This window comes from Cetorhinus maximus, chromosome 34, assembly GCF_964194155.1.
Source record: "Cetorhinus maximus chromosome 34, sCetMax3.hap1.1, whole genome shotgun sequence".
Classification (NCBI taxonomy): Eukaryota; Metazoa; Chordata; class Chondrichthyes; order Lamniformes; family Cetorhinidae; genus Cetorhinus; species Cetorhinus maximus.
Window position 1 is genome coordinate 3,744,155 of NC_135912.1, and position 19,590 is coordinate 3,763,744.

The 19,590-nt window shown below is 53.2% G+C and overlaps 1 protein-coding gene across 1 annotated transcript in view; it reads right to left on the minus strand.

Annotated features, from left to right (window-relative positions):
* Nucleotides 1-776: 776 nt before the first annotated feature.
* LOC144671828 (V-set domain-containing T-cell activation inhibitor 1-like) overlaps nt 777-19,590 on the minus strand; it is a 25,583-nt gene continuing 6,769 nt past the window's right edge. The window contains exons 2-6 of the mRNA XM_078533883.1: nt 17,558-17,635; nt 11,562-11,930; nt 10,885-10,983; nt 4,239-4,451; nt 777-2,245 (exon numbers count right to left, since the gene is read on the minus strand). Coding sequence (XP_078390009.1) covers nt 10,910-10,983; nt 11,562-11,930; nt 17,558-17,621 — 507 coding nt within the window. The 5' untranslated portion in view covers nt 17,622-17,635 and the 3' untranslated portion in view covers nt 777-2,245; nt 4,239-4,451; nt 10,885-10,909. The remainder of the gene's footprint in view (nt 2,246-4,238; nt 4,452-10,884; nt 10,984-11,561; nt 11,931-17,557; nt 17,636-19,590) is intronic.

The following is a 19,590-nucleotide window of genomic DNA, read 5'->3' on the forward strand; positions in this document are numbered from 1 at the left end:
TCCAGAAGTGAGATGAGAGTGACTGCCCTTGACGACAAGGCAACATTTGACCAAGTGTGGCATAAAACACTAGTTAGGCCACAGCTAGAGTACTGCATGCAGCTCTGGTCTTTGCATTATAGAAAAGATGTGATTGCACTGGAGAGGGTACAGAGGAGATTTATGAGGATGCTGCCTGGACTGGAGAATTTTAGTTATGAGGAAAGGATGGGCAGGCAGAGGTTATTTTCTTTGGAACAGGGAAGGCTGAGACCTAACTGAAGTGAATAAGACAATGTGGAGTTTAGATAGAGTGGATAGGGAGACCCTATTCCCCTTGGCTGAGTGGGACATTACCAGGGGACATAGCTTTAGGGTAAGAGGTAAGAGATTTAGAGGGGATTCGAGGGGAAATTTTTTTAACCCAGAAGGTGGTTGGAGATCTGGAACTCACTGCCTGAAAGGGTAGTAGAGTCAGAAACCCTCATCACACTTAGAAAGCGTTTGGATAACCATTTGTAGTGCCCTAACTTATAAGGCCACAGACTAAGAGACGGAAAGCGGGATAAGGCCGGATGGCTATTTGTCAGTCAGCGCATACACGATGGGCTGAATGGCCCGGCCTCCTTACAGTGTTGTGGCACAGCGGATGGTAAATGCCGAGCTGCTCAAATCCCAGGGGGAAACTTGAAACAGTTGCCACAACTGTTTTGCAATTTGTATTTTTATTTCGAGATGCGTGTCTTGAATTCAATAGTAATAAGTTCACCGAGGCGTAGAGGTTTTTTTTTACAAAACTAAATTAAACATTTATTAATACAAGATTTTAAGCACAAACATAGGTCTACAAATTACTACTATAATAATTCCTAACTCCTCTAATTAACCTGACTCCCAGTTACATCTCCGTTAAGGCAACAGCAAAAACAAATAAATTTCAACAGATCTAGGCAAAGCACACAATACCCTGGACAGTGATATTCAAAGTGAATTTTCTTAGCTTTGGGACCTGTAGGCAGCAACCTGATATACAGAGGCTGAAGGCTTTTCACACTTGGGTTAGATCTTAGAATGCCTTCCCCACTTACACCTAACCTCATCTCCTTGATGCATATTTCTCCCTTTATAATCTAAATTCCATTCTTCCAATATGTCTTTGCAACTTTACTTTTCTCCTCATATAAATCTTTCATAGTGCTCATATTATCAGTAACCTTTGGGAAAAGTAAACACACTGGTTGGCTTAGGTTCATTTAGCTAGGTGTAACATCCTACCATCTCTTTGAAATTCAAACCACTCTTTTTACCGGAAAATGCGAATGTTCCTCACACCTCACATTCTAAAACTTCAGCTGTCTTTACATATTTAGCATTTCAAACCTAGCTTCCCTTTTGGATAATTCAAAGCCTCCAGACCAGCTGTCTCTAATTCAACTAAGTCCCTCACACACACACACACACACACACACACACACATCCACAGAGAGAAACTAATCCGAACCCCACTATTAACCTACCTTTACAATAAATCACAATAATATGATGAAAATTATTATATTTTCATGACGCCATGCTGTAAATTTTTATGATCGTCAGGGTTCAAGGAAAGCGAGAGCAGATTTAAAGACCATAAGTGCATTAAAGAAAGCTTTATTCTGCCAGAGATATAGCAGTCAGTAGCCGAGACACAGGGGTTAGCAATCAGATATTGAACAGACTGTTAAAGAGAGTTCATTCTTGAAGTACATGCAAGTACCATGTAAACATACAGTAAGATCACCAGATAGTGCAATCAGTCCAAGTATGGCCGCCTGAAAGGATCCTATCCCGTCCTTGGCCCCTTTTCCAATGGCCCTTAAGGTCCACGATCGAGCATTTCTCTCTGGGATGAGGCTCAGCCTCTGAATCCACCTCCCCTCACTCAACACTCCAGCAAAGCTGCTTCAGGCTTTGCATGGCTTCCCCCAGGCAGAGTTGGAGCTGGACCTTGGCTTCCAAGGACCCGGGTGAGCGTCCAGCTCTGGGTTTCAGTGTTCAGTTGGTCAAAGACCAGGGAAGGGGGCACGGGGTGTGTATTGCGACCACCAAGCAGGGCTACACTAGCATCAAGGAACACGGAGAGAGGCAGGTTGGTAGCATGAGCAGGAACATTGGTGTAAGGGCATTGACAGAGAAGTTAGGCATCAACAGGGGTACTTAACATGGGCATTGACTACCACAAGGGCAATGGACATCCTCGTGGAAGGACAGGGACATCAGCGTTGGCCTACCAACAGTAATACAAGCCACATGAATTTATATGTCGACGGAGGGATAGACATTACCATGACACAGACATCATTAGCAGCAACATTATCTTGGGCATCACCAAGAGAGATGCGGGCATTAACAGGAACACTGGCGCCATTGTGGGCATTGGTGTTGATGTAGACATTAACAGGGTCAAAAGTCCGGAAGGGGCATCAACCTCCGAGAGGACGGGGGCCAGCGATGGATCACATGCCCTTCCCCGGAATTTCCATCGAGCACAAGGACACTCAGGGTTAGCACGGCCTGACACAAAAGCGTGGTGTGAGTCTAGTTTGTCAGGCGATCAGGGAAGGGGGAAATGCCAGCCCGCAAAGGACATCCACCGATCGCAAAACTCGGCACAGTCAAGCACAAAGTCCCCCGATCGTGGCCTGGGGGCGACAAACATTATCTGCCCGTTGGCAGAGCTCAGGGGGGTAAGGTTCCCAACGTGAGCTGCGTTTTGCCCGCTTACCAAAGAGATGGTTATCTGTCCGCCGTGATGTTCCCAATGCTCAGCCCTCGACAGGATAAAATAAAACAGGGCAGAAAACGGGGCGAGGAATTGTTGCTTCCTTAATTGCCCCAGGCCCATCACACTCTGGAGCGGCCTTCCGAGGTTTTTTTTTAAAAATACATTATTCCTTCGCGGGGAGATGTGGGCGTCGCTGGGCCGGGCCCAGCGTTTGCTGCCCGTCCCTAACTGCCCCTCGAGAAGGCGGTGGTGAGCCCGCCTTCTTGACCCGCTGCACTCCCCTGTGGCACAGGGTCACCAGAGGCCCGGAGAGGGGGAAGCGGGCGCCATCGGTGTTAGGCCCCAGTATTTCGCACCCCACTTACGGCCTTGTCGCCAAGGCGACGCTCCCCACGCACCAATTTCACACCACAGGCTCATTTGAAGAAAAACCTGTTTTTTGGTCAGGAGAAGGTGGGGATTCCCTACAAATCAGGGCATTTGGGCTTCTGTACTTACAGATTGGGTATTGACCTGAGGTGGGGGGGTGGTGATTATTGATTCTGTACGATTTAGGGCTTCGGCGGGGGTTTAGGTTCCGGGTTGCTAGGTAGGACGAAGAGTCAGTGGTAATAAATTAGCAACCAATATTTGTGGCTAGGGGTTGGAGGTAAATGGTTAGAGGTCAGGGTTACTGGTTCGGGGTTAGGGTTAGTGGTTAGGTTAGGGTTATGGGTTCAGGTTAGTGGTTAGGTTTAACTGTTAGAGCTTGAGGTTAATGGTGCAAGTTCGGGCCAGGAATGAGTGGCCAGGGCTCGGGGTTAGGGTGAAGGGGTTAGCGGTTGGGGTCAAAGGTCAGGGTTTGAGGTTAGATTCAGCTATTCAAACAGCACCGTCAATCGCCCACCCGTCTCCAACATATAAAATTACGTCGCCATTCTTTCTAAAAAAAAATCTCCCGTGGCGATTTCCACCCCCCCAAGGGCGGGTTAATGGCGTTGAGTAGAGTGGTAGAGATCTGAGCTGATGAAGGAGAAACCTGGCCTGTGACAGGGTCCACTCACTTAATGCCATTGGGGGCCTGTTTGGAGCCAATGCACAGGCAGGCTGGTGGAGTATCACACCTTTTGCAGGCCCGTTGTTGCCGGGGACGGCGGGGACGGGTGGGGGCACTGGTCAGGCTGTTGCCGGGGAGGGCGGGGACGGGTGGGGGGCACTGGTCAGGCTGTTGCCGGGGAGGGCGGGGACGGGTGGGGGGCACTGGTCAGAGGTGGGGAGAGGGGCGTTGGGCCCTTCAGAGTCCATTCTGGGGCTGGCGTGAGCTACTGTACCCCCTTCCCCCAAGTCTGTCCATGCTGAGGTCAACCTCGAGACCAGGTGGTGGTGAGCTGGGTGGGAGGGGGGGTGAGAATTAGAAATGGTGGGTGCCTTTCCCTCTCCCCGGAATGGGCTCCCAGGGACGATGAGGAGCGAAACCCAGGAAAATTAGGATCCCAAGGGTCCCAGATTAACTTACCTCTGTTCGGGGAGGAGCGCTCAAAGTAAAGGAACGGAGAAAAATTAATGCACGTGACGGACACAGGCAGGATACATCGATGGCGATACGGAAGTCACATGCAGAACATTTAACTTTATTGGCTTCTGGAACGTTCCAACATCAATTCTTAAAGGAGCAGGCACGCAAGATCTCTTGTTTCGAAGCTCTGGCTTTAGATTATATGTACAAGACCTGAAAATAAAAAATAAAAAAAAAGAAATCACTGAACAACAACAACAACCACGTGCATTTATATAGCGCTTAACGTCGTAAAACGCACCAAGTGCTTCACGAGAGGGGAGTCGGAGCCAGTTCGGGCGATATTTAGGGCAGGCGGCCTAGAAGCTCGGTCAAAGAATTTGGTTCTTAAAGGAGGAGAGAGAGAGGCACATTTCTTTAATTATTTCCTGGGGTGTGTGGGTGTCGCTGGCTGGGCCAAGCATTTATTGCCCATCCCCAATTGCCCCTTGACAAAGTGGGGGTGAGCTGCCTTCTTGAGCCACTGCAGTCCCTGTGTGGTGTAGGTACACCCACAGTGCTGTTAGGGAGGGAGTTCCAGGAGTTTGACCCAGAGACAGTGAAGGAATGGCCGGTATATTTCCAAGTCAGGATGGTGAGTGGCTCGGAGGGGAACTTCCAGGTGGCGGTGTTCTCATCTATCTGCTGCCCTTGTCCTTCTAGATGGTAGCGGTCATGGGTTTGGAAGGTGCTGTCTGAGGAGCCTTAGTGAGTTGCTGCAGTGCATCTTTTAGATGGTACACACACTGCTGCTACCGTGCATCGGTGGTGGAGGGAGTGAATGTTTGTGGATGGGGTGCCAATCAAGCGGGGCTGCTTTGTCCTGGATGGTGTCGAGCTTCTTGAGTGTTGTGGGAGCCACACTCATCCAGGCAAGTGGAGAATATTCCATCACACTCCCGACTGGTGCCTTGTAGATGGTGGACAGACTTTGGGGGGAGTTACTCTCCGCAGGATTCCCAGCCCCTGACCTGCGGGGCAGGGTGGAAGGTGGAGCTGGGAGGGGGAGTGGGGGTGTGCGCTGGGGGGAGCACAGGGAGGGTGGATAGTTTGGTGGGAGGGGGTGCATGAGGAACCCCCTGCAGGCTGGATGCCTGGAGAGGAGGCCCCCCACACCCCCCACCCAGGCCCCCAAGTCTGCCAGCTGCTGCTTCGGCCCAACCTCGCTGGTCAGTATAGGTCGGCCACAACATGGCACTACCTCCCTGGCCCCCCCGATTTTACCCTCTTACCCCCCTCTGCCAGCCACGCCTGGTGAAGGATAAAACCGCCATCTCAGCTCCCCGTTCGGTCGGTGCCCGCTGGATATTCCTCGCGTTTCGTTTCTAGGCCAACGATCTGAAAAGGTGGTTCTCCCGTTGACTCTGGGCAAACTCAACGCCACCGTGTGGGCCACGGCGCCTTGGGGCGGCAATGACACCGGGCCGGCAATCCGGGAGACCTCAGCCCGGTCGCCTGGAGGGGTGGGGGGGGTGTGGGGTGGGAGGCCACAGGTTCAAATCCCACCACGGCCGCTGGCGGACTTGAAATTCACCGAACGGACCCGGAATGGAAAACTGGGGGGGGCGGGGTTTTCTGGCCCTAATCCCAGTAATGATGACCACGAAATCGTCATGGGTTGTCGCAAAAAAAAAAACCCCATCTGGTTCACTCGTGCTCCCCTTTTGGGGGGGGAAGGGAATCGGCCGTCCTGACCCGGCCTGGCCCACATGTGACTCCAGACCCCCACGGCCAAACGTGATCGACCCTTAATTGCCCCCCTCCTCTGATAGGGCCGAGCGAGCCCACTCGGTTCAAGGGTCATGGTGGCGGCGGGGGTGTGGGGGCTGGTCAACAAATGGGCAACAAATGGCGGCCTTGCCGGGGGCTCCCACATCCCACGTAGGAATTATTTTTTAGAAAATGGCGACGGGCTTTATTCTTCCCCATTTAAAGGGATATCGTTACTTAACTCTGAGAACCGGTCTGCGTCTGACCCGCACTTCAGCACAGCGCGGGCGAATGGGGAGGGAGGGTCATTTCGCCGGGGGTGGGAGGCCAGGGGTGATTGGGAGTTGGGGGGGAGGGGAGGGGAGGGGGGGGACATGCTCATGGGTCGGAGGCAGCTCGTCCTCTTCTCTGGTGGGACAGGGGGGCCCTCTGCTGGCTAGGCCGGAGTTTGTTGACCGTCCCTAACTGCCCTTGGAGCCGGGCGGGCCATTTTGCTCGGCCGTTTCGGAGGTGGGGTTGTGGGGGGCAGTTATCGAGTCAGCCCCCGGTCCGGAAGGGGTGGGGGTGGGTGGGTTCACACGTAGGCTAGGCCCGGGTGAGAGGCCTGGCAGACTCCCCTCCTTGAAAACGGGGGCATTGGCGAGCTGGGTGGGGTTTTTAAACAGGGACGTTCGCAGGGTTTGCGTTGGTTCCGTCGCTGGCGTCCAACGGCCGTCATTTCCAGCTCGTCCGGCCAGGAGGGAGAGTCCCGACCTCACCACCTTGCAGAGGGTAGGGGGGCAGTTAAGGGTTGACCGCATTTGCTGTGTGGGTCTGGAGTCACGGGTGGGCCAGACCGGGGAGGGGGTCGGGGTAAGGACGGCCGATTCCCTTCCCTATTCCGGGAGCCTCCGGAGCGCCCGCTGAGCACGAAGGGGGCGATTCAGCCCCTCAATTAATTCAGCGAACTAATTCATTCGCTAGAGTTAAATTCTTCCTGCCCACCCCCCCCACCCCCGCCACCCAGCCTCACGGTCGGCGGGAGAGGCAGCGGGAACACGCCAAGCGGCCTTGGCGTCTTACGCGAAACCTCATCCGCGGGGGGTGGGGGTGGCGGGGGAGGGGGGGTGAGGTTTTCGAGCAGCGGTGAGAAAAAATAAATGAATAAAGTTCTTGTGAAACTCATTTTTAACGTGTCCCCCTGCTCGTGTGACAAGAGAGGGGCACACGAGGGAACATGTTTCCCTTATTTTTGGACTCTTCGTTTTTGACATTACAAATCTTCAGCACCACCCCCCTCCCCGAGGCAGCTAGTCATCGGGTTACACAGCACAAAAAAAGGCCCTTCGGCCCATCGTGTCCGTGCCGGCCTTCAAGCCCCTATCTGGTCTAATCCCCTTTTCCAGTCCTTGCCCCACAGCCCTGTACGCTTTGGCGTTTCAAGTGCTCATCCAAATGCTTCTTAAACGTTGCGAGGGTTCCTCCCTCTACCACCCCCCCTCGGGCAGTGAGTTCCAGATTCCAACCACCCTCTGGGTGAAAAATCTTTCCTCAAATCCCCTCTAAGCCTCCTGCCCCTTACCTTAAATCTATGCCCCCCTGGTTATTGACACCTCCGCTAAGGGGAAAAGTTTCCTCCCACCTACCCTATCTGTGCCCCTCTTAATTTTGTATATCTCCATCAGCTCCCCCCGCCTCTCCACTCTAAGGAAAACAACCCCAACCTATCCAGTCTCTCTTCATAGCTGAAACGCTCCAGGCAACATCCTGGTGAATCCCCTCTGCACCCTCTCCAATGTAACCACATCCTTCCTATAGTATGGTGACCAGAACTACACACACTACTCCAGCTGTGGCCTAACTAACACTTTATACGGCTCCAACATAACCTCCCTGCTCTTATATTCTGTGCCTCGGCTAATAAAGGCACGTATCCCATATGCCACCTTAACCACCTTATCTACCTGTGCTGCTGCCTTCAGGGATCTATGGCCATCTACACCAAGATCCCTCTGATCCTCTGTATTTCCTGGGGTCCAACCATTCATCGTGTATCCCCTTGACGTGTTAGTCCTCCCAAAATGCATCACCTCACACTTCTCAGGATTAAATTCCATTTGCCACTGCTCTGCCCATCTTACCAGCCCATCTATATCGTCCTGTAATCTAAGGCTTTCCTCCTCACTATTTACCACACCACCAATTTTCACGGCATCTGCGAACTTACTGATCATACCTCCGACACTCACATCTAAATCATTCACGTACACGACAAACAGCAAGGGTGCCAGCACCGATCCCTGCGGTACACCATTCATCACAGGCTTCCAATCGCAAAAACGCCCCTCGACCATCACCCCTCTGCCTCCTGCCGCTAAGCCCATTTTGGATCCGATTTGCCAAATTGCCCTGGATCCCATGGGCTCTCACCTTCTTGGCCAGTCTCCCATGCGGGACTGTGTCAAAAGCCTGGCTGAAGTCCAGGTAGACTACATCCACTGCACTACCCTCGTCTACACAACTAGCCACCCCCTCGAAAAACTCAATCAAATTTGTTAGGCACAATCTCCCCCCTGACAAAGCCCTCGCTGACTATCCCTGGTTAATCCCGGCCTCCCCAAGCGGAGGTCAATCCCGTCCCTTGGATTTTTTTTTTTCCCCAGTGGTTTCCCTCCCGCTGATGTTAAGACTCGCCGGCCTGCCATTACCTGCTTTACCCCCTAACTACCCTTCTCCTTGAATAAGGGTACCACATTCGCAAGCCTTCCAGTCTCCCACCCCCACCCCGCCCCCACCAACCCCCCGTGGCACCTCTCCCGAGGCCCGAGAGGATTGGGAAATTAGTGTCAGAGCAACTCCTCCCTTGCCTCACGATCCTGGGGTACATCTCACCCGGGGGTTTATCAAGACCGCTAATGCCTCCTTCCCTTTCAATGCCTCTTTGCAATTCGGGGAGCTGTCGCTGAGTGAACCCTTCAGCACCCGTGCTCCCCTTTACTTTCCCCACACCACCCCCCCACCCCCACCCCCACCCACCCCACCCACGATGCTGCTTCCCCCGCCCCTTTAAATTTTTTTTCCCCATGTGCTGATGTGAGCATGCTTAGTACACGATGATGTCATCAGTCATGTGATGCAGCCATCTTGGGGCGTCGGTCCCTCTTCACAAGTCCCTCCCGACGTAGGACGGATTTTAGCGGCGGGGGTGGGTTTGCGATCGGAGGTCGAGGCCCCGGCGAACGAAGCGATCCGGCTCCCGGCGGGTTGGCTGCCGGGATGGCGAAGATATTCGGCTGATTCGCGAGGGGACCCAGAGGCCTTCGGGCCCTCTCCTCGGCGAACCGGGATGCCGCGTGGTCCTAATGCCCATCGTGTTCCACTCCTGGGCCTTTGGCCAAACGCCGACGCGCGCTTTGGAGACGTAAATGGGTTTTCAGGAGGTGGGGGCAGGATAAAGCAAAAAAAACGGGAAGGTTCCGCAGCCGGCCGGGCGGTGAAACGGTGAAAAGTTGGGGATGGCGGCGCAAGGGGGCAAAAGGAGATGGCAAAATGGGGCAAGTAGAGAAGCAAAAGACGGGGCCGGAGGAGGTGTGAATGGCAGCAGCCGTGTCATCGCCGACAGACGCTCCTCGGGAAGAAAACGGGAGCCAGCGGTTGCGATTTGATGTTGCTGAACACGATGCCATAAGACCATAAGACCTAGGAGCAGAAATTAGGCCATTCGGCCCATCGAGTCTGCTCCGCCATTCAATCATGGCTGATAAGTTTCTCAACCCCCATTCTCCCGCCTTCTCCCCGTAACCTTTGATCCCCTTACCGATCAAGAACCTATCTATCTCGGTCTTAAATACACTCAATGACCTGGCCTCCACAGCCTTCTGTGGCAATGAATTCCATAGATTCATCACTCTCTGGCTAAAGAAGTTTCTCCTCATCTCTGTTCTAAAAGGTCTTCCCTTTATTCTGAGGCTGTGCCCTCGGGTCCTAGTCTCTCCTACTCATGGAAACATCTTCCCCACGTCCACTCTATCCAGGCCTTTCAGTATTCTGTAAGTTTCAATCAGATCCCCCCTCATCCTTCTAAACTCCATCGAGTTATAGACCCAGAGTCCTCAAACGTTCCTCATGTGTTAAGCAATTCATTCCTGGGATCGTTCTCGTGAACCTCCTCTGGACCCTCTCCAGGGGTCTGGGAGGCTGTAACGTGCCCGATCGAAAGGGTGAGGAGCTGCTCCTCGAGCTTAGTTGGAACGTGGTTAGTAGGAGGCCAAGGACGTGAGGGGGCAGTGCTCCGCTGTGGGAGGTGCCAACCTGCCTTTAGCGCTGAGTTTACCTCAGCTCAGTGCAAAATCCCGTCTGGAGCAAAGGGACTGCCCATCTAGGATGGCGACGAGGGAGCCTTGAGGGGGGTCTCTCCCCTCCCCAGAAAGCAGCAGTAGAGGCTGGGCCCTTAAGTACGCTTAAGGCTGAGTGGGGCAGATCTTTGACTGACAAGGGTTACGGGATAGCAGAGTCGAGGCCTCAGTCAGGCCGACCACCATCGTATCGCATGGCGGAGCAGCCACCGAGGGGCCGAATGGCCTCCATCCTCTTCCCGTTTCTAGGCGTGGCTCTGAGGATTGAGGTCCCTGAGTTGCGCTGGCTGAGTAGGTAAACCCGGCGACTGGCACAAAATGGCTGACCATCTAGGTGAGGCGGAGCTCACCGCGACACGGGGGCAGCCGGCCAAGGTCGCTACCGGGCTTTAGGAAGGGTGCGGAGGCCTGGGAGAGGGTGGTGGGTGGGACGGAGGTAAGGGAATGGGGGGAATGGGAAGATGGGACCAGAAAAGGGGAGGAGGATGGAGGCGAGGAGATAGGAGGTGATGGGGGGGAGGGAGGAGGGACAGATGAAGTGGTTGAGGTGCCTTGTCACTGACCTGCTGTGAGTTGTTCGGACTCCCATCAGCTGAAGAGAGGGACCAAGACCAGGCCAGCGAGCAGGAACAGGCTGGGTACAGTTGTGGCTTCAGCGGTATCTGTCAAACCCCAAACAAACCAAATTGTCCATGAGTTGCTGTCTCAGTGTCACCCTTTTCCCACCCGCAGCCAGTAAATCATCCCCTCCAATAACCTGAAACCGCACTCCCCCCCCATCCCTCCCTCCCTCCGCCTCCACGGGCCAGCCTTGTCCCCTCCCCCGCCAGGCAGGGGTGGGGGGGATTGGGGATGAAGGAGAGGCTAGGTGGAGAGGGAGAGAGAGAGAGAGGAGAGAAAGGGAGGAGAAGAGGGGGAGAGTGGAAGAGAGATCAAGGAAAGAGAGGAGAATCAAAGAGAGTGGGAGAGGGGGAAGGGGAAAGGGAGATGGAGAGCGGGAGGAGAGAGAGAGAGGAAGACAGGAAAGGAAGAGAAAGGAAGAGAGAGAGAGAGGAAGGAGAAAGAGAGAGAGGGAGGGAGGGAGGAAGGAGGAAAAAAGACAAGGGAACGAGAGAGAGAGAGACAGAGGGAAAGAAAGAGAATATATAATGTGATGGCTCCCACAGTCGAGTGGCCAAGGAGAGATTAGTCATGGGTGTTTGGCAGCTGGCGAAGGAAGGGTGCAGGTCGAGTTCCTCACCTGGGCTGACGGTCAGCCTGATATCAGCGCAGATGGCTGAGGAATGTGGACGCTGGGTGACGATGTGACACTGGTACAGCCCAGTGTCGTTCATCGAGACTCTCGACAGAGTCAGCGACGCTTCCCTCTTCTCGAACCAATTGGCCGCCAAGGAGGTGCGTCCCGCAAACTCCCTGTCCTGGCTCTTGTTCTCTTCAAGCAGTTCACGCTCGTGGGCCACCAGGGGTTGTCCCCCCTCAATCCTCTTCTGCCAGACCACACGGTGTAGCTCAGGCATGACTCCCGTCCAGTTAAAGCTGCATGGCATCAACACAGAGCCTCCAACGTGCCCGGTCAGCTCTTCCAGCTGCCCTGAGCACTGCAGCAAGGCTGGAGAAAGGTACAAACACTCAGAGTCACTGGCTGCTTATACTCTCACAGACTGACACACTCACACAGACTGACACACTCACACAGACTGACACACTCACACAGACTGACACTCTTACACACTCAGACTGACACACTCAGAATGACACACAGACTGACACACTCACACAGACTGACACACTTACACATTCAGACTGACACACACACACTGACACACACACAGACTGACACACTCACAGACTGACACACGTACACACACACACACTCAGATTGACACACTAACACACACACACACATACTCACACACACTCACAGACTGACACACTCAGACTGACGCACACACATGGACACGCTCTCACACTCACAAGCTGACACACACACACACTCTCAGACAATCACAGGCTGACACACTCACAGACTGACACATTCACAGACTGACACATTCACACACTCACAGGCTGACACACTCACAGACTGACACATTCACACACTCACAGACTGACACACACACACACACTCAGACTGACACACTCACACATTCAGACTGACACACTAACACACACACACATACTCACAGACTCACTGGCTGACACACTCACAGACTGACACAAAGACACAGACACACTTTCACACTCGCAAACTGACACTCTCACACACACGCTCTCAGGCACTCACAGGCTGACACACTCACAGACTGACACACTCATACTCACAGACTGACACATTCACAAACTCACAGACTGACACACACACACTCAGACTGATACGCACATACACACACGCTCAGACTGACACACACACACGTAACCATCCCCAAGCGAGTGCACCCAGGACAAGAGAAACTAAACAGGCCAGTGATCATCACAGAAAAACATTTCTACAACACTTTCCACAATCTCAGAATGTCACAGAGGATATCACAGCAAGTGAAAGGACTTTATGAAGTGCAGTCACTGTTGGAAGGTAGGAAATGTTGCAGCTAATTCGTGCACAGCAAGCTCCCACAAACAGCAACATGAGCCTGACCGCATTATCTGTTTCCATAACATTGGTCCAGGGATAAATATTGGCCAGGGCGCCGGGGAGAACTCCCCAGCTCCCTTTCAGACAGTGTCCCATCTGGCCTAAAACGTCTCACCTGAAAGCCAGCGCCTCTGACAGTGCAGCACCCCCATCAGCACGGCACCCAGAGCGTCAGCCTGGAATTTCCGGTGTTCCAGGTCCCTCGACCGGGGATTTGAACCTGCGTCCCGCCAATCCTGAGGCAGCAGCGCGACCAGCTGACCCGCAGCTGGCCAGGGAGAGCCTCCCTGCTCCTCTCCAAAGCCGTGACCGTGAGATTGTTTACAGCCACCCGAGAGGGCAGATAGGGGCCACTCCGTGGTGGCAGCGTAAACGCCCCTGAGGGACGGGTAAGGTATGTGGAACTGTCAAGGTTTCGAGTTATTTAAGTCTCCTCGGTTCGGCCTGTCTTCCCCAGTGTGGAGAGGGGAACAGAGGCAGTGGTGGGGGCTTTTCTGACTTTTTTTTAATGCATTCACGGGGTGTGGGTGTTGCCGGCTGGGCCCAGCATTTATTGCCCATCCCTAATTGCCCCCTGAGAAGGTGGTGATGAGCTGCCTTCTTTAGTCGCTGCAGTCCCATGTGGTGTAGGTACACCCACAGTGCTGTTAGGGAGGGAGTTCCAGGATTTTGACCCAGCGACAGTGAAGGAATAGCCGATATGTTTCCAAGTCAGGATGGTGAGTGGCTCGGAGGGGAATTTATAGGCGGTAGTGTTCCCATGTGTCTGCTGCCCTTGTCCTTCTAGATGGTGGTGGTCGCGGGTTTGGAAGGTGCTGTCTAAGGAGCCTTGGTGAGTTGCTGCAGTGCATCTTGTAGATGGTACACACACTGCTGCTACTGTGCGTCGGTGGTGGAGGGAGTGAACGTTTGTGGATGGGGTGCCGATCAAGCGGGGCTGCTTTGTCCTGGACGGTGTTGAGCTTCTTGAGTGTTGTGGGAGCTGCACTCATCCAGGCAAGTGGAGAGTATTCCATCACATTCCTGACTTGTGCCTTGTAGATGGTGGACAGGCTTTGGGTATTTGATAAGGTGCCATATCAAAGGTTATTACAGAAAATAAAAGCGCACGGTGTAAGGGGTAACATATTAGCGTGGATAGAAGATTGACTGGCTGGCAGAAAGCAGAGAGTATGCATAAATGGGTCTTTTTCTGATTGGCAGGGTGTGACAGGTGGAGTCCCACAGGGGTCTGTACTGGGGCCTCAACTTTTTACAATTTACATCAATGACTTAGATGAGGGGAGCGGAGACACAGTAGCTAAATTTACAGATGACACAAAGATAGGTAGGAAAGTATATTGTGAAGAGGACATGAGGAGTTTGCAGATGGATATAGATAGGTTGAGTGAGTGGGCAAAGATCTGGCAAATGGAGTTTAATGTGGGGAAATGTGAAGTTGTTCACTTTGGCAGGAAGAACAAAAAAGCAGAGTATTACTTAAATGGAGAACAGCTGCATAATTCTGAGGTGCAGAGGGATCTGGGTGTTCTAGTACATGAGTCACAAAAAGTTAATACGCAGGTACAGCAAGTAATTAAGAAGGTTAATGGAATTCTATCCTTTATTATGAGAGGGATTGAACATAAAAGGAAGGATGTTATGCTTCAGTTATACAGGGCATTGATGAGACCACATCTCGAATACTGTGTGCAGTTTTGGTCTCCTTATTTAAGGGAGGATGTAAATGCATTGGAGGCGGTTCAGAGGAGGTTTACTAGATTGATACCTGGAATGAGTGGGTTGTCTTGTGAGGGAAGGTTGGACAGACTGGACTTGTTTCCAGTGGAGTTTAGAAGAGTGAGGGGTGATTTGATTGAAGTTTACAAGATCCTGAACGGCCTTGACAAGGTGGACGTGGAAAGGGTGTTTCCTCTTGTGGGTGAGTCCAGGACTAGGAGGCACTGGTTTAAAATTAGGGGTCGCCCTTTTAGGACAGAGATGAGGGGAGAATTTTTTTCTCTCAGAGGGTTGTGTGACTTTGGAACTCTCGGCCTCAGGTGGTGGAGGAGGCGGGGTCACTGAATATTTTTAAGGCGGAGGTAGATAGATTCTTGTTAGGTGAGGGAATCAAAAGTTATTGAGTGTTAGATGGGAATGTGGAAATCGAAACACAAGAAGATCAGCCATGATCTCATTGAATGGTGGAGCAGACTCGAGGGGCCGAATGGTCTAATCCTGTTCATATTTCTTATGTTCTTAAGAGTCAGGAGGTGAGTTACTTGCCACAGGATTCCTAGCTTCTGACCTGCTCTTGTAGCCACAGTATTTATATGGCTAGTCCAGTTCATTTTCTGGTCAATGGTAACCCCTAGGATGTTGATAGTAGGGGATTCGGTGATGGTAATGCCATTGAATGTCAAGGAGCGATGGTTAGCTTCTCTCTTGTTGGAGATGGTGATAGCCCGGCACTTGTGTGGCGCGAATGTTACTTGCCACTTGTCAGCCCAAGCCTGGATATTGTCCAGGTCTTGCTGGACATGGACTGCTTCAGTATGTGAGGAGTCTCGAATGGTGCTGAACGTTGTGCAACCATCAGCGAACATCCCCACTCCTGACCTTATGAGGGAAGGAAGGTCATTGATGAAGCAGCTGAAGATGGCTGGGCCAAGGACACTATCCTGAGGAACTCCTGCAGTGATGTCCTGGAGCTGAGATGACTGATCTCCAACAACCACAACCGTCTTCCTTTGTGCTAGGTATGACTCCAACCAGCAGAGAGTTTCCCCCTGATTCCCATTAACTCCATTTTGCTAGGGCTCTTTGATGCCACACTCAGTCAAATGCGGCCTTGATGTCAAGGGCAGTCACTCTCACCTCACCTCGGGAGTTCAGCTCTTTTGTCCGTGTTTGAACCAAGTCTGTAATGAGGTCAGGAGCTGAGTGGCCCTGGCAGAACCCAAACTGAGTGTCAGTGAGCAGGTTATTGTTAAGCAAGTGCTGTTTGTTAGCACTGTTGATGACCCCTTCCATTACTTTACTGATGATCGAGAGTAGACTGAAGGGGTGGTAATTGGTCGGGTTGGATTTGTCCTGCTTTTTGTGTACAGGACATACTTGGGCAATTTTCCACATAGCTGGGTAGATGCCAGTGTTGTAGCTGTACTGGAACAGCTTGGCTAGGGGTGCGGCAAGTTCTGGAGCACAAATCTTCAGTACTATTGCTGGAATATTGTCAGGGCCCATAGCCTTTGCAGTATCCAGTGCCTTCAGCCGTTTCTTAATATCACATGGAGCGAATTAACTTGGCTGAAGTGTGGCTCTGTGGTGCTGGGGACCTCCAGAGGAGGCTGAGATGGATCATCCACTTGGCACTTCTGGTTGAAGATTGTTGTGAATGCTTCAGTCGTACCCCTGATGTGCTGGGCTCCTCCATCATTGAGGATGGAGGTATTTGTGGAGCCTCCTTGATTAATTGTCCACCACCATTCATGACTGGATGTGATGGGACTGCAGAGCTTAGATCTGACCCGTTGGCTGTGGAATTGCTTAGCTCTGTCTATCGTTTGCTGCTTATGTTGTTTGGCATGTATTATAGCTTCACCAGGCTGACACCTCATTTTTCGGTATGTCTGGTTCTGCTCCTGGCATGTCCTCCTGCACTCTTCATTGAACCAGGGTTAATCCCCTGGCTTGATGGTAATGGTAGAGTGGGGGATATGCCAGGCCATGAGGTTACAGATTGTGTTCGAGTACAATTCTGCTGCTGCTGATGGCCCACAGCGCCTCATGGATGCCCAATCTTGAGTTCCTAGATCTGTTCTGAATCTATCCCATTTAGCATGGTGGTAGTGCTACACAACACGATGGAGGGTATCCTCAATGTGAAGATGGGACTTTGTCTCCACAATGACTGTGCGGTGGTCACTCCTACCGATACTGTCATGGAGAGATGCATCTGTGGCAGGCAGGATGGTGAGGATGAGGTCAAGTATGTTTTTCCCTCTTGTTGGTTCCCTCACCACCTGCCGCAGACCCAGTCTAGCAGCTATGTCGTTTAGGACTCGGCCAGCTCGGTCAGCAGTGGTGCTACCGAGACACTCTTGGTGATGGGCATTGAAGTCCCCCACCCAGAGTACATTCTGCACCCTTGCCACCCTCAGTGCTTCCTCCAAATGATGTTCAACATGGAGGAAGCACTGACTCATCAGCTGAGGGAGGGCGGTACGTGGTAATCAGCAGGAGGTTTCCTTGCCCATGTTTGACCTGATGCCCTGAGACTTCATGGGGTCCGGAGTCGATGTTGATGACCCCCAGGGCAACTCCCTCCCGACTGTATACCACTGTGCCGCCACCTCTGCTGGGTCTGTCCTGCCAGTGGGACAGGACATACCCAGGGATGGTGATGGTGGTGTCTGGGACATTATCTATAAGGTATGATTCTGTGAGGATGACTATGTCAGGCTGTTGCTTGACTAGTCTGTGAGACAGCTCTCCCATTTTTGGCACAAGGCCCCAGATGTTAAAAGGAGGACTTTGCAGGGTCGACAGGGCTGAGATTGCAGTTGTTATTTGCAGTTAGAGAGGCGTGGAGGAGGAGAATAGGGTGAAAGGGAAACACTTACTCTTTGCTGAGCTAAGAGTGACTGTCATCAGCAGCAGAAGCAGCAAGATCCTCCGTCCAACCATTGTTCCAACCTCAGCTTGGAGGAGAGAGAGAGAGAGAGAGTGAGAGAGAGGGGGAGAGAGGGAGAGGAAGAGAGAGAGGACGACAGAGCAGCATAAACATCTTTCAACCACCATTAGGAGACTTTGCAACTGATAATTATTAACTGAGAGTATAGAACCAGCTACAGATTGTTCTGTTCAATCAAATCGTGGGTGTGTGGGGGGTGTGTGGGGGGGTGTGTGTGTGTGGGGGTGTGTGTGTCGGGGTGTCTGTGTGGGGGTGTGTGTGTGAGGGGGGATGTGGGGGTGTGTGTGTAGGTGTGTGTGAGGGTTTGTGTGAGGGGGGATGTGGGGGTGTGTGTGTAGGTGTGTGTGAGGGTGTGTGTGTAGGGGGGGATGTGGGGGTGTGTGTGTAGGTGTGTGTGAGGGTGTGTGTGAGGGGGGATGTGGGGGTGTGTGTGTAGGTGTGTGTGAGGGTGTGTGTGTGAGGGTGTGTGTGTGTGTGAGGGTGTGTGTGCGTGAGGGTGTTTGTGAGGGTGTGTGTGCGGGGGGTGGGGGGTGTTCGGGGGAGATTGGGGGTGTGTGTGTGGGGGGGGTGTGTGTGAGGGTGTGTGGGGGTATGTGTGTGAGGGTGTGTGTGGGGGTGTGTGTGAGGGTGTGTGTGTGAAGGGGATGTGGGGGTGTGTGTGTAGGTGTGTGTGGGGGTGTGTGAGAGGGTGTGTGTGGGGGTGTGTGTGAGGGTGTGTGTGTAGGGGGGATGTGGGGGTGTGTGTGTAGGTGTGTGTGAGGGTGTGTGTGTGAGGGTGTGTGTGTGTGTGAGGGTGTGTGTGCGTGAGGGTGTTTGTGAGGGTGTGTGTGCGGGGGGTGGGGGGTGTTCGGGGGAGATTGGGGGTGTGTGTGTGGGGGGGGTGTGTGTGAGGGTGTGTGGGGGTATGTGTGTGAGGGTGTGTGTGGGGGTGTGTGTGAGGGTGTGTGTGTGGGGGGGTGTGAGGGTGTGTGTGTGGGGGTGTGTGGGGGTGTGTGAGGGTGTGTGTGTGAGGTTGTGTGTGGGTGTGTGTGTGGGTGTGTGTGGGGGTGTGTGAGGGTGTGTGTGAGGTTGTGTGTGGGGATGTGTGTGAGGTTGTGTGTGTGTGATGGTGTGCGTGTGCGTGATGGTGTTTGTGAGGGTGTGTGTGGGGGTGTGTGTGGGGTGTGTGTGCGGGGGGGTGGGGAGTGTACGCGGGAGATTGGGGGGGTGTGGTGGGGGGTGTGAGTGGGGGTGTGTGGGAGGGGTGTGGGGGTGGTGTGGGGGTGGGTGGGGTGTGTGTGGGGTGTGTGGGGTGAGTATGAGGTGGTGTGTGAGGGTGAGGTGTGTATGTGGGTGTGTGTGGAGGTGTGTGTGGGGGTGTGTGAGGGTGTGTGTGTGAGGTTGTGTGTGGGGATGTGTGTGAGGTTGTGTGTGTGTGATGGTGTGCGTGTGCTTTTGTAGAGGAATTGCCCGACAGGCTTCTCCTCCCTCCCGTGTAAAAATGGTGTTGTCCCACTTGCAGGTTGACACACCCCCTGCCTCCAAGATAAAAAAAAAGCAAGATGGCGTGCGCTGGGGCAGCAAGAGGCGAATGGCAATTCGACTGGGTGTGGCTTCGCAGCAGGGTGCCGATTCCCAGGCACACAGTCAGCGAGTTGCTCATTCTGGATTTCCGCCTGTCTCTTCTGCCTTGTTCACCTTCATTGCTTTCCATTTCTCTCTCCTATCACTGCTTGCTTGTCCCTACAACCACCCCACCCTCAACTTCTCTCAACCACCCCCCCACCCCCACCCCGCCCCCCACCTTAAACCAGCTTATATTTCACCCCTCTCCTTCAGTTCTGCTGAAGGGCCATGAGGACTCGAAACGTCGACTCTTTTCTTCTCCGCCGAGGCTGCCAGACCTGCCTCCCCACCCCCAACCCCACCTCCCTCACCTCCCCCCACCTCCCCCACCCCGCTCCCCTCTGCACCTCCCTGAGG